This window comes from Dermochelys coriacea, chromosome 4 (genome assembly GCF_009764565.3).
Source record: "Dermochelys coriacea isolate rDerCor1 chromosome 4, rDerCor1.pri.v4, whole genome shotgun sequence".
NCBI lineage: Eukaryota > Metazoa > Chordata > Testudines > Dermochelyidae > Dermochelys > Dermochelys coriacea.
The window spans coordinates 16307903-16322787 of NC_050071.1; the positions used below are offsets into that span (position 1 = coordinate 16307903).

At 42.2% G+C, this 14885-nt stretch overlaps 1 protein-coding gene across 2 annotated transcripts in view; it reads right to left on the reverse strand.

Moving 5' to 3' along the window:
* ANTXR2 (ANTXR cell adhesion molecule 2) overlaps window positions 1-14885 on the reverse strand; it is a 174281-nt gene that overhangs the window by 71645 nt on the left and 87751 nt on the right. For both annotated transcript variants that reach the window (XM_038400255.2, XM_038400256.2), the window contains 4 exons: window positions 14454-14495; window positions 10689-10784; window positions 4457-4624; window positions 553-633 (listed from right to left, as the gene is read on the reverse strand). In XM_038400255.2, the coding sequence (XP_038256183.1) occupies window positions 553-633; window positions 4457-4624; window positions 10689-10784; window positions 14454-14495 (387 nt within the window). The remainder of the gene's footprint in view (window positions 1-552; window positions 634-4456; window positions 4625-10688; window positions 10785-14453; window positions 14496-14885) is intronic.

Sequence of the window (14885 nt, forward strand, 5' to 3'; positions counted from 1 at the left end):
GATGGAGTTGCACCATCTCACCCATTTAAGACAGCCAAAAGACTTACAGCATTCTTCATTTTAATTAACCGCTTCAGGACACCAAAGGTCTGCAGCATTTTTTGGCTGGTGATGCATCTCTTTAATGGCACTACTTTTAAATGATTGTTTGTTTCTCTGTTCATCAGTTTGTTTTGGCTTTAGAATCAAAGAGTTAAGAACATGAAGACTGTTCTTCTAACCAGTCTACAGAGACACAATATATGAAATACAAAAGCACTTTATTAAGAATATCCTGTTGCCTCAGTAGGAGTTTTCTGGACGGTGCCATGAGCAGCCCCCGTCATGATCTGACCTGCTGAATTACAAATCTTACAGTTTCCATCCTTAAAATGAAGAAACTAATACTGTAAAGTGATTGTACAACTTGGTTTAGCGAAAAGAAGTGCATTATCAATGTTCACTCTTATTTATGCCTAGAGGCTTAATTTAATAAATATATCAGGGAGTGTTATGAAATAGAACCAACTCCCTCTCTCCCTCCACCACCACTAAATGCACACACACACAAACCTCATCTCCTTGCTGTGGTCGCATCAAAGATACCCTGTCATACTGCTGTCGCAACAGAGCCCACAGTGCGTCAAGTCGACCCTGTAACAATAGAGCAGGTTGATTTTGAGCATTACAGTGTATATCAATTAACAGGGACATATTTAAATTGAGATAGCTGCTGTCCTGTGTTGTCTTCTAGGGAGCTGATTTAGCCACAGACTTTTCTACATGCAGAGTTGTTCAGGTTTAACTTAAGGTATGATTTTAAACATGTGTAGTTAAGTGGGTGCAGCAATCTGTGTGGACACTTTAATTTTGGTTTAAGCCATGATTAGTTCAGTTTAGATGAACCAAATAGGAAAAGGTTTAAGCTAAACTGAAATAAGCCCCCTTAAACCAAAATAAGATTGCCCACTCAGAATTTGTTTCGGTCTAACGACACTGGTGCAAGTCTGTGTGCAGACAATCCCCTAACAACTGTGAATGACAAGTGCTGCTTAATTGGGACAGTACAAGCATAAATCCTAATTAATGGGAACAAACCGAGCCAGGGACAAATGATTAAGTGGGGACTCCACTACACAGTGGGGGATCAATCTAAGTTACGCAACTTTTGCTACGTGAACAACGTAGCTGAAGTCGACGTACTTAGACCTACTCACCGCGGTGTCTTCACTACGGTGAGTCGACTGCTGCCGCTCCCCCGTCGACTCTGCCTGTGCCTCTCGCGGAGCTGGAGTACAAGAGTCGACGGGAGAATGCTCGGGGGTTGATTTATCACATCTAGACTAGACGCGATAAATCAACCCCTGCTGGATCAATCGCTGCCTGCCGAACTAGCGGGTAGTATAGACATACCCAAAGTGTTAAATGAGTGAGGAATTCTAAGGCCTGGTCTACACTAGGAAATTAGGTTGCTATAACTATATTGCTCAGGAGTACAAAAAATCCACACCCCTGAATGACACAGTTAAACCGACCTAGTGTAGACAGCACTAGATTGATGGGAGAATTCTCCCGTCAACACAGCTACTTCCTCTCAGGGAAGTGGAGTACCTACACCAATGGAAGAACTCCCTCCCGTTGGCGTAGGTGGCGTCTTCACTGAAGTGCTACAGCAGCACAACGCTTTAAGTGTAGACGAGCCCTAAGCTATGGGCTTTTCCAATACAAGGGCTTGTCTACATGGGAAGTTATACTGGTGTGAGGTAAGGTATGAATTTAAAGCATTACACCGGTATCACTTGCCATATGGACACTTTTATTCCATAATAAGAGTGCCTATTTCCAGTTTAGTTTATGTCACTTTGGAAGTAGTTTAAACTAAACCAGAAAAAAAACAATATTATTCCAGAATAAGAGTACCTACACGGTGAGTTATACCAGTATAACCATAGTGGCTTAACTATACTGGTATAATTATAACCTCCTGTGTAGACAAGCCCTAAGACTGTGACCTCATCTATTCAGAGTTGCACTAGTTTAACAAAAGATGGGATTATAAACTGATTTAAGGTAAGCCCAACTTCTGTTTGTAGCAGGCCTTAAAAGAAAAATACATGAACAAAAAGCAGTTTATGCATTATTTTATTCAGATGACCTTTTTTTCAGTCTTCTTTATTAAACAGCTTTTTACTTAACTGAGAGTGATGCTAAACAGGCCGTTCACCAGGTCCCTGGAGAGCTATACTCACTCTTCAATGGCCCAATCCTGCAAGGCGCTGAGCACCCTCAGCTCCCATTGCACAGCTCCTTGCTGATTTGAGCCCCAGTTGCATTGTTGACTGCAAGGTACCTGAACCCTTTGTATGTTTATTTTCTATTATAAATTATTAATTTTTATTTATTATTATTATTATTCACCAAGTTACATGACCTGGTCAGATGATATTTTGCAGGACTGACTAGCCATTTGTATGGTTTATTTCTCTGTTTGCAACTGCAGCTAACCCATTTAAAAAGTATCTTCTGTTTCAAGTGAAACTACCAGTTTCAAAGATGTTCCCCATTTGCATACTAGCAGTAACTAGAAAGGCAGATGAATCTTTCAAAATGAAAGAAAGGTTTTAAGTCTGACGCTCTGCAACAAAAATGGGTAGCTATCAACCTGCCTAACTTGTCCATGAATTCTCTTACATAGTACAGTAGGTTTGGGTACTTTGATTTTTTTTTCTGGAAAGTAATTTTCATAGTGTATTAAAAAGAAACTATTGATGGTTTTGCATTGCATTGTTTTTCTGCCCTTTATAGTACTCATGATACAAATGAATCCAAACCATATTATTTCTTGAGCATTTATGTTTCAAAATATTTAAGTTGTGCAGATTTTACAGAATATGCTTTTCAGTCTATTTAATCCCTAGGAGAATGTGGTACTGAAACGATGCATGCTGAGAACCCTGTGGGGCTGTAATTAAGTCTAGTATCAAGAAAGCTTTGAGTGCCAGTGCCCCGGGGTTAGCATTGGTGAAAAGTTCTGTTTACTTTACATCCAAAGCATGTTACTATGTAAACCAGAGCATCTAAATTAAATCGCCATGTGACCTGGATGCTTTCTATCTGGACATTTGCCTATACACACTTTAATCAAAGATGTCCAAAGACTCCTATCCAGCTTTTGAGAAGAAGGTTACTGTTGGGCTGGAAGTGATTCATGCAGTCTCCAAAGGGAAATCTCTTTATTCAATAATATTACTAGCCTCAACCATTTATTTTGCTTTCATTTATTTTAAGTCAGGTTTCTGTATTTGACTCTTGTTCTTGTTGACTCTGTGCCTATATTTATTTTTTTACTTTTTTTCGCAAGTATATCTTGGACACAGCAAATTGTTTAGAAAAATTATTACAAGCTGTAAACAAACAGCTTTAGATTTTTAATCAATCAGATGACAAATGTATTTTCACCAATGTATGGTGAAATGAACAGAGCAAACATCAATAAAAGGGGATGATCTGATACTCTTCCGTTGGTAGTACCTTACTGCAAGAGTAGTCCCATTGATTTCAGGACTCATGGTTAAGGCTGCGGGTCTGTCACGGAAGTCATGGATTCCATGACTTTCTGGACCTCCGTGAAATTCCACAACTACAGCGGCCAGTGTGGCTGACCGCAGGACTGCCCGAGCAACTGGCTCCAAGGACCGCCTGAGCAGCAAATGGAGCCGCTGACCCCAAGGACAGTCCAAGCAGCAGCAGCTGGTGGGACTCGTCCTTGGGCCCTCCAGAGCTGCAGTGCCCTGGGGGCCCACCACCCCAGGGACGGCCCTGGCCCTGGGGCCCGTAATTTTTGTCGGCGGGCCTGCCTGTGACTAAAGCTTAGCCTTACTCATGGTGTAAGGTAGAGACTGGCAACCTTTGGCACGTGGCCCATCAGGGAAAGCCACTGGCGGGCTGGGCTGATTTGTTTACATGCAGCATTCGCTGGTTCAGCCGATCGCAGCTCTCACTGGCTGTGGTTTGCCGTTCCAGGGCAATGGGGGCTGTGGGAAGCGGCAGTCAGCACATCCCTCCGTTTGCACTGCTTTCTACAGCCCCCATTGGCCTGGAGCGGCGAACCACGGCCAGTGGGAGCTGTGATCGGCTGAACCTGCAGACGCTGCATGTAAACAAACCAGCCTGGCCCCCCCAGCGGCTTTCCCTGACAGGCCGCGTGTCAAAGGTTGCCGATCCCTGGTGTAAGGGATAATTCATTGTGAATAAGGGTATTAGAATCTGGTGCAGAATAATGAAGTGTAAAATTAAGGGCCACATACTGCCACCTCTACTCACTCTGAGTAGTACTTTACTCCAAAATAGTTCAATTTACTTGAATGCGATTACTTGAGGAGTAAGGTACTACTCGGTACAAGTAAGGGCTGCAAAAATCTGGCCTTTAATATAAAGACACAGCAAAGTAACATTCATTTAAAGATTAAAAGATTACCTTAATTGGAGTATACCACTTTTCCTGAGCAGCCTGTGAGGTAGCCTTGGGTTTAGGAGGTTTCGCTTGAAAGGGCTCTTCTGGTTCGTCTGGGAGTTTCACCACAGCATTTTTGGCTTTTTCTAACCTAGCACCTTCTTCTGTAGATCCCTTATCACCCCAACGAACCTAAACAAAATGAGAATATACGGTATTAATATAGGCATATGTGTACTAGATAATAGAACTGGGTAATATTAATTCCAATTTTTTTATGGGGAAAAAAAAAAATAGGAAAAAAATTCATGAACATTTTCACTAACATGACTTGTGATTTTTAACCAGCTCTCCTAGATATGTCTTGAAACATAATTTTCTAATTCTCAATATTAGAAAAGTAAAACAAAATATTAAATGAAAGTTGTACCACAGTGGTGGGCAACCTGAGGCCCATTAGGGAAATCCGCTGGCAGGCCGCAAGACAATTTGTTTACATTTGCACAGCTGCCCGCAGCTCCCATTGGCTGTGGTTCACTGTTCCCAGCCAATGGGAGCTGCGGGAAGCAGCGACCAGCACGTCTCTGCGGCCCACACCGCTCCCCGCAACGCCCATTGGCTGGGAACAGCAAAACACGGCCACTGGGAGCTACTGGCGGCTGTGCAAATGTAAACAAACTGTCTGGCAGCAGGCCAGCTGATTACCCTGGTAGGCTACAGGTTGCCCACCACTGTTGTACCGTATATCAGAAGAAGGCTGTGCCACTGAAAATTTGGGAAATCTTTCCTTACTAAAACGTACAAATCTACTCTAGTTCTGATAACTTGACTTTTCTAGTTCAGATAAATTCAGAGATCTACTTTAAACCTGTCAGTGCAGGACCGGCTATTACCCATCCTGAACCTCAGACCATGCTAGTTTTTATGGACAAGAAAGAACTATTTCTTCAACAGTATTTTTTTAAATGGAAGCTGATTGGAGTTGCTCAGAGGTTTGGAATATTAGAAGTAGTTCTGTGGGAGACAGCGGGCAGGATGCAGATGAAGCGGCCAAATGTGAATGACCTGGTTATCTCCATCGCATTGGATACAATATATATGTGAATATTTCAAATGGAAAGAAAATCTGTATTATTGCTTATGGTAAGAAAGGCACATATTTGCATTGTGATATAAAAGTGAACTCAATATGTTGTAAGGATACAGAACAGAAGAAATACTGGCTCCATCAAAGGAAGAAAAGTGTCTTGGAGGAAAAAAAAACACAATTTAAAAATTAATCCAAAGTCTATCACTTACATTAGTGGAACCCCACTGCAGTGAATGAGGTAGTCCAAGAGTATGCTAATAACTCACCTGGTAAAATACAGGCTGCTATTTCTTGGGCAGGGGATTACTTTGAACCTTTCTGCTAGGTTACTTAGGGACAAAAAAACAAAAAAAACAGGGACTCTTCTTGCTGCAATATTAGAGTGGACTTTCATTTCCAAGTAGACCCTATGAGTCATAAAAATGTTTCTGTATCTTTCAGTACTTTTACAGTATTTTTTATTAAGTCGTTAATACATGTTTTAAACACTGTTAAAACCATTTAGTGCTAGATGGTGTATTCCTTATAGAAGAAATGATCTTCCCTTCAGCTTAAAATAGCTTCACTGAGAAGAACCTGAAACTTTTGGAGTCTGACAACCCAAATTTGATATGAAAACTTAAGTCTGTTGTGGGCTGGACCTGCCGATGCAGCAACAGAAAACTTTCAAGCAATTCCAAAACACAGAGCTGGGAAGAACTTCTCAGAATTAGCTAATGGTGGCTAAACTGTGCTGGACTATCATGGAGGAGCAATAGCATTGCCTGGGAAGGCAACTTCTTATCTGACCTTCCTAACAGAGGAAATGAGTTGGTGGCAAAGAGAGAAATGGACATGGTAGAAAATAGGAATGAGAAAAAAGGCCCTATGGTGACACAGACTATAACCCCCTGGAAAATGGGAAGAACAGGGGGAACGTCTGTAGTGATGGAAAGGGATTTGGAGCAAAGGGAAGAAGTTTGTTTGGGAAAGATTAATTTCAAGATGGTGTCAGAACATCCAAGATGTCTGAGGCTGGCTGGAAGGGTGGAAGACAAGGCTACAGAAGTAAATTTGAGAGTCATGAGCCGAGAGGTTGTACCTGAAACTGCTGAAGTGAATGAAGTTGCCTAATGAGAGAGTATATATAGAAAGAGAAGAGGAGAGGAGAGGAAAGGAGACACACTGTGGCTCACTATAAGACTGTTGCCTTCTTATCTTTTCCTCCTCATCTAAGGAAACAGTAAAGGCGCTGCCTACAGGATTCCAAGAGAATCAGGAGAGAACAGAAGAACAAGAGAAAGTGGAAGAAGACTGAATGACCATATGCACTGAAAACAGCACAGAAACTCAGAGGAATAGAACACAGACTTGACTCTATGACATACAGGGAGGAGGCTGTCAGGACCTTGGTGAGGGTAGGTTCAGTGGCGAAGTGAGTTTTTTGACAAGGATAAAAACGTGCTTATCAGCAGAAGAGACAAGAGAGAAGAAGGGGATGAAACAAGGAGCAAGGGAGGACAGGAAAGGGGGATGGAGCTGAGGAGCTAGACAGAGTTAGAGGCAGTAGCACATTCAGTAGCAAAAAGGATACAGACACTGGAGTCAGAGATCAGAATGATGGAGAAGAGGGTAGATCAGGCTATGGGGAAGCAATGAAGGGGCAGAGCCCTTCCATACAGTATCAACTTTATTTTAGAAAGATTCAGCAGGACACCGGGCAGAGAAAGAACAGTGTTTAAGAAGAGAAGTGACAGTAAAGCAGAGTCAGCTGGGGCTGATATCACCAGAATAAATCAAGTAGGAGAAACAATGTTTTTTAGAAAGCTCTAAGGGTTTGGTCTTTTTCAATTTTAAATGTTTAAATTAAAAAACTTGCCTATTTTTCCTTAATTTACCCAAGTTTCTAGTAAACTCTGTGTTCCCATTTAACGTCAAGTAAAAAAGAACCCTCCTTCCTAATGTTCCCTGGAGTCACCGTGACCAGCTCACCTTCACTTTTCCTAGAAATCTTTCCTTTTGCCTCCTACTTCCACAATTACACCTACCTGAGTCACCAGACAGACAACATTCAGTCCAGATCCAGTGAAAGGTTTAAAGGTGCATATCTCCTCCCCCAGATGGACTAGAAAGGGGCGATTAATATAATCCGAAAGTCAGGATTCCCCTCCCCTATATTCGGTGCCACTTTATTCAGTTAATAGTGGCCACTGAATCCCATATTACCAGTCAAAGGTGAAGTCTCACACTCCACTGCCATACATGGCTGTGCAGGGGGAAGGTAACTGAAAGATCAGAGGGCAATTCTGCAAGGTGTTGAGTACTCTCAGCTCCCACAGAGGGCAAGAGGGGCTGAGTACCATGTAGGAGAGGCCCTAAAAAGGCCTTGACTAGGGCTGTACCATGTTTGTGTTTTCAACAATAATTTAAAAATTATTTCAGCTTTTAGCCCTTTGTCCTGGACAAAATTCCAGCTATAAATTAAAATATGTCTTGTAACTAAATGCTCTGTTTGAGCTAAGACTCACTGTAATTTATTATGCATGCAATTTAGTGCCAGAAGTGCACTACACAACTCACAAAGCAGAGAACAGGATCCCAGCTCTGAAGAGCTTGCAATATACTTTGTCCACATGAACAAGTTGCACTCCTTTAACTTAAATCAGCTTTTAAACCAATTTAGTTAAACTAGTGGAAAAGATGCATGGCACTCTTATTGTCAGTTACTTCCTAACTGACTCAGGCTAAACTGAAATACGCCTGGTTAAAACTGAATTAAGACTGTTCATACAGCCTTTTGCAACAGTTTAAAAATCACAGATGCAACTTTCTTGTTACCAGCACAACCACTGGCCTATTACTGTCTAACCTGAAGATTTCTAAACGTTGTCTTATCTATTGAGCTAGATTCTTATATAAGCCCAATCACCTAGGCACCTCAGTGTGTTACAAACATCAGATAATGACCATAGCCTCAGAGAGGTGCTGTAAGAATAGAGAAGCATTATCACTCCCATTTTACAGATGGGGAATTTAGGCAGAGAAGGCCAGATTTTTAAAAGTATTTAGGTACCTAAAGATGCAGATAGGAACCTACATACCTTTAAAAATCTGGTCCACAGTGCTTACTATGAATAAGGTAACATCTGCCCGTAGTTGCACACAAGGGTATCTGAGATGCAACTGTTTTTTCCTCTATACTTCGAACAGTAAATATTGCTGTGTGGTAAATGCAAACTTTTAAATTGCAACTCGTGTGTATTTATGTTAAATTAGATGTTAGGTTCCTGTTTAATAGGAAAATGCCCCATTTTCACAATGTTATCATTTAAACTCTGCAACCTTCTTTGAAGATTCACCATGACCCCAGCTGAGAATCCAGACCCACACTCTGGAGTCCAATTCATTACAGTCGGGCCTTGATTTACACAATATTTTTTTACACGGTTTCAGTTATGCACAGTCAATTAATTGTGACCCTTTGTTTTTGTACACGGTTTGGATTAACTTTTACACAGTGCACCACAGTCGCCAATGCGCAGATTAGTGGCATAACCAGGACCGGACACTTGGGCGGGGCCCAACTTTGGGTTGGTGGGCAATGACGGGGGAGGGGAGGCAGGAGGAATGGGGCAGAAGGGATCGGGGATGCCTCCCCTCACCCCCTCCAGCTGGCCTTGCAGGGGGTGATGAACACTCTGGTCAGGGGACCCCTGCCCCAGGCACGGACCCGGGGTCGGGGCGTGGGGGTTTGCCCCATTCCACCCACCCGGCGCTCCAGCTGGGGAGCGGGGTTGGGGCACATGGGCTTGCCCGCTTCCCGGCTGGAATGCCAGGCGGGCGGAGCAGGGCAAGCCCCCGTGCCCCAACCCCGCTCCCTGGGTGTATGCCTGGCGCTGAGGGGAGCCCTGGCCAGAGCGTCCATGGCCCTCTGCAATGCAGCCTGGAAGGGGTGAGGGAAGGCGATCCCTCCTACCCCATCCCTCTTGCCTCTCCTCCCCCACCATTGCCCACCCACCCAAAGTCAGGGCCCACCCCACTGCTCCACACTCCCCGGTCTCCCAGACACCCCAGGTGAACCCTCAGAGTTCTGACTTCAACAACATCAGCATTATCGGAATTTCAAGTTCATCCTCAACATCAGTAAAGGCTAGTAGCAAATTTAAAATTCATTAAAATTTTTTTTTAAGAAAACCTGTATCGGATAAATTAGGGAGCTCACCTTGTGAGCATGGAACCTAAGCCCTTATTTCCCATAAGCCCTTGGTATCTTTCTACACGATTTCTATTTGCACGGTGTTTTTTCAAGAACATAACCACAGTGTAAATCAAGGCCTGAGTGTACTTTGTAAACCCCTCTGAGATAGCTTGGATTTGAAAGGTGCTGCATAAAACCTTTTTTCCATCTACATTTCTCTAAACTAATCATTTAGAATTGCCAAAGGTCCTGATTCTGCCCTCACTTACAGGAGCAGACTTCAGGAGCGCTCAAGGAGGACTGGGCCCCATTATGGTTCGTTGTGGTTTTGATACCTTGGATAGTGACCATTTTTTAGAATCAAGTTAAAATGCACAAGAAAATTGCCTTGCAAATTCCATACAGGCTGACTGAACTATAAGATGTGACATAAGGGACATACCCATAAGGATGCACATTTTTCATTCTATTTTAATTAACATGGTGCTATCATGTCTCTTCAAAGACAGGCACTGTTGTAGCTGTGTTGTATGCTCTAATAAATTTGTTAGTCTCTAAGGTGCCACAAGTACTCCTTTTCTTGTTGTAGCTGTGCATTCCTTACGGATCAAGCCTCTCCTTAATGTCGCTATTGTCAGTGCATTTGGCTGGGCCACAGTTGGAGTACTTGTGTTACACTGCAATTTCTTCCAAAACACTCAAAAAGGCTTTCACTCTCCTCCTCATTAGCTTGATGGAATCCGCATGCCTTTCAGCATCTATTTAGAGTTCAGATCAAATGGAACTAATGAAATCAGTTCTTCCATAATCGACCGAGATACACTTAGAATTCTTTTAGAGGGTAAAACTTTTAGGAGGCTGATGTCAGTGGGAAGCAAGCAAACATGATACAATTATATTTCCAGCACACTTTGTTGCCATCAACTTGAGCCTCAGAAAACTTGTATTTTTCATGCATCAGTGTTTCTCTTTCTTTCCAGAGTACAAACCTCCATTCTTTTAATTCCTCCCACTCCTCGTCCTCCATAGTAGGAAGCATCCACTGTCGGCCATTTTTTGTTAGGCAAGGGATCTTCTTCTTCTTCCTGTCCATAAATTCAAAAACATTTTTTGCACTAAGTTCTTTTCTAGCACATCCTTTTATTAGTGTTCACAATCAGTTTTCCAGACTTAAATATGCTCTAATGTGACAGCAGCAGATTTTAAAGGCAGTTTTCATTATTTCAGGCGCTATCTGACCACCCTTGGAAATGTTTTTTGCACATGGAAGAACATCGCTGGCAACCATTAGAAGTGTCCCAATCCGTGACCAGCATTCTCAAGCCATTTAATAAACTGGACTTTCCACTAATCAGAGCTCATTTACCCCATTATCCTCCTTTCCAGTGATGAGAGCAAACAAAACACAGAGAAAAATCATTAACATTATATATTTTTAAAAGAGGGAAACAATGTGCTTGAGAAGACAGATTCCCAGCCACAGAGGCCTGCTCCAGTAAAATGTCTTTGCTCTCTGTACAAAACCCAGGCCAATAGCCAAAGGACAGAGAGGCAGAATCATCAACAGCCTCAGTAGACTGATTGCAACAGATCTGCAACTTCTCTCAGTGAAGGCCAAGTGTGGGTAGCAGACACATTCACACTCCCACGTGAAGTTTGGACCAAGCGATCCTGAGCTGTGGCCGCACATGCTTGCCTTAAGTACATGCTAGAACTTACACTTAAATGCTTATCTGAAACAAGGCCCATGTGCAGACCAACTTGTGAGTCTCCTAGAACACTCACTTCCCCAGTACTGAGTGACCTGGTCTGCTATCCAGAGCACAGAAGGTTGCAGAATCAGCCTACAAAGGTTCTCCAAAGCTGCTTGGACACAAAGCCACATTGTAAACAGTGGCGGGCTCCACAGATAGAAGAGTCTTGTAGTACCTTTTTTTGGCAGATCATCACTTGAGAACAGACAGCAGATAATTAAACTTATTGGATTCATCCCGTCAGTTTCAGGGGCAACCCTCCTTGCTCTCCTGCTCACCCCTTCAACCCAGATACCAGCTCAAGGACATTCTGTTGGATATTCCCTAAGGTGCTCACCAAAACAAGACCTATTTCTCTATACCCCAGGAGTGGATTTTGCTCCTATGAAGCTCTTGATATCCACAGGAATAGAAGGCTAATCCTCCAGTGTGGTTCCCCATTGCTCTCCCCTTTTCCATCCCACTTCCATAGACCTCATGAGGTCTTCAGAAAGGAATTCCCTCTCTGATAAAATCTCCTTTTTCCTGCAGATATTAGGAAGTGTACAAACGACAGGCTCTTCTCCTGCACATCTCAGCAAACCAACTGGAAGGGGGAGAATATCACCACCAGAATCTGACACCAATCCAAGCTTTCATCCCTCCCCAGTCTCATGTTCGGACAATTTCCAAACAGAAGGAACTTCTAACGTCAAAACATTTTGTTAAGGGAAGTCAAAGTTGCAAGCATTTGTCAATGGCTTAAGTGACTTTTGTGACTTATAAAAGTTAGGAGAAAAAAATTAGAACCCCAGGTAATTCAGAGATAAGGTTTCCCTTTCACAAGTGACAGTCATTCTCAAATTACAATCCCAATCTTAACTCTGCCCCCAAGGCAATGTAGGGTTCTCAGATTGATTTTGGAAGTAATGCATATCGTTCATTTTACAGTTCTTCTTAAGAAATTTGTTTGTTCAGCTGAATCTCTCTAAATCAGAGAACTCAGATAGAAGAGTGATGGTGAAAGTGATGGTTTAAATCCTGGACTAGCAGTCCAATATTTTCGAGAACATCTGGCCTCAACAATTATTTGAAACTGTTTTCTGTTGGTGTATACAAGTATACTAAAGTCTACAGCCTTTCATTTTGAACATCTGCAATTTTTAACATGTAACAAGAGCAGGAATCCCCCCATAATCCATTTCTATCCAGATATAGGACCAAGCCATGCATTTGGTTGCACAATTTTTTTTTTTTTTTTTTTTAAACACAGTGTGTGTGTGTGGGCGGGGGGAATCCTACTTTTTTTTCCTCCACTAGAAGACGATGGGAAGAAGTGAGAGAAAAGGGGAAAAAACCCTAAAAATCTGAAACAAAGTTTTTCAAAATGAAACAGTTTTTAACTTGACCTGCTAACTTGTGTAATAACTACAAACTGCTTTGTCTTGTCTTTACTAGGATTTTACCTTTTGTTAACTGCAATTTTGCTTAGTTTAAGGCCCTTTTACAATGCCAGAATGGTAAAAAGGGGACTCTGTATAAATGAGAATCAGGCCTGCTGGCTCACACTACAGAAAGCTTAGCATATGCCTAAGTCTTTGCAGGATCAGGGCCTTACTTGTCATTTGTGTGTGACTGTGTGGTTTTGTGAAAGCAGTCACCTTAGCACTGAATTCACTGGATTCGGGGTGAGGGCGGGGGTGTTTACTGTAATGTTCCTCAAAGGTGATATAAATTCAAAACACTGGTATGTGCCTGCAATCCTAATTTTACCTTAATGAAGTCTTTTTGTGTTTTCTCAGGCGAAGGCATTGGATTACCATGTGCCCTCCATTTCTAAGACGAGTTTAATATTCAGTAATAGAGCAATATCTGTAGTTGGTTATTTGTACAGAACTCTGCACATATAAGCACCAAGTATCACGATTACCAGCAACAAAAATACAGTATCTTGGATTATTGTAAAAAGAAAAGGAGTACTTGTGGCACCTTAGAGACTAACAAATTTATTAGAGCATAAGCTTTCGTGAGCTACAGCTCACTTCATCGAATGCATCCGATGAAGTGAGCTGTAGCTCACGAAAGCTTATGCTCTAATAAATTTGTTAGTCTCTAAGGTGCCACAAGTACTCCTTTTCTTTTTGCGAATACAGACTAACACGGCTGCTACTCTGAAACCTTGGATTATTGTGTTTTTAAAAGGTGGGTCAGATGCCACCCAGAATTCTAGCAGTCTGGCTTCTGCGGGAGCACACATGCAACAGAAAGCTATTTATTTAAAAGAATTTTGGGAGGAAGTTTAGAATATGTACTTGGTGGACAACAGGGGGGCGGGAGATGGTTAAAGGGTTTTATTGGTGCTTTAATTTACTGTCTGGCTGAGTTAATTGAGTGTATGTCATGAACTGTTATCTTAAGGTAGTTCATTGTTAGGAAGCCTCGAGTTTCTTGTTATGGTGAGTTTTATTGTTATTTTAAATAAATAAAACTGGGCATCTCATGTGGATAAGCACCAAGTATCGTTATTATCAGCATCAAAAATACAGTACCTTTGATTATTTTATTTGGTTTTTAAAAAGGTGGGACAGATACAGCCCAAAGAGGGGATGGCGCTGGTTAAGGAGGAATTGTGGCTAGAGTAGATAGTTGTCTGTGGTACTTATATGGTCTCCACCAATGTTATATCTGAGGACCTCAAATCTTTTCGATGCGTTTATCCTCCAAACCTCTCTGCGAGGTAGGGAAGTGCTATTACCTCCATTTCACAGATGGAAAACTGAGACACCAAAAAAGCAGCTTCCCCAAGATCACAGAAGAAGTCTGTGACAGATATGGGACCTGAACCTTGGTCTCTCACATGCCAGGAAAATGCCCTAACCACTGTGTCATCTTTTCTCTCCAGCAGCTGGGGGAAAAGAGCTGGTTCGTAATATATGGGATGGTTTAATGTAATTAATGTAATTGGTGGTTCGCTAGGATGATGTCTTAGTGTACAGGTCAACAAACACCTTCATACTGTACCTCTTTTGGAGCTGGAGGTGGTGGTGGAGGATCCTTGATGACCTAAAAACAATACAAAGACAAGCATGAGTGACAGCAGTCAGAGCCTGCAAGTGACCTTCAAAATCTGATAGAGTATCTTAATTGTTAACCATTCCGCTACGAATCACCAATGTTTCTTCACAAACTGGCAAGTGCTGTTGCAACTCCCTGTACTCCTGATTACCAAACGTGTGTGGAAATTAACACCATCTCTCTAATATTAAATAAAATCAACTTGTTGACAGGCACTTTTTGGGACAAACATGCCTCCCCATTTACTTACTAATTGGATGAGGTTCAGTCATTCTAAGTAAGAGCCAGTGATGAAGTCCTATGTTGTTAATTAGTCAATATCAGCAAAAGGCAGCCCAAAAGCCTACCTCAGAACTTGCCTAACTATGAACCAGCTTT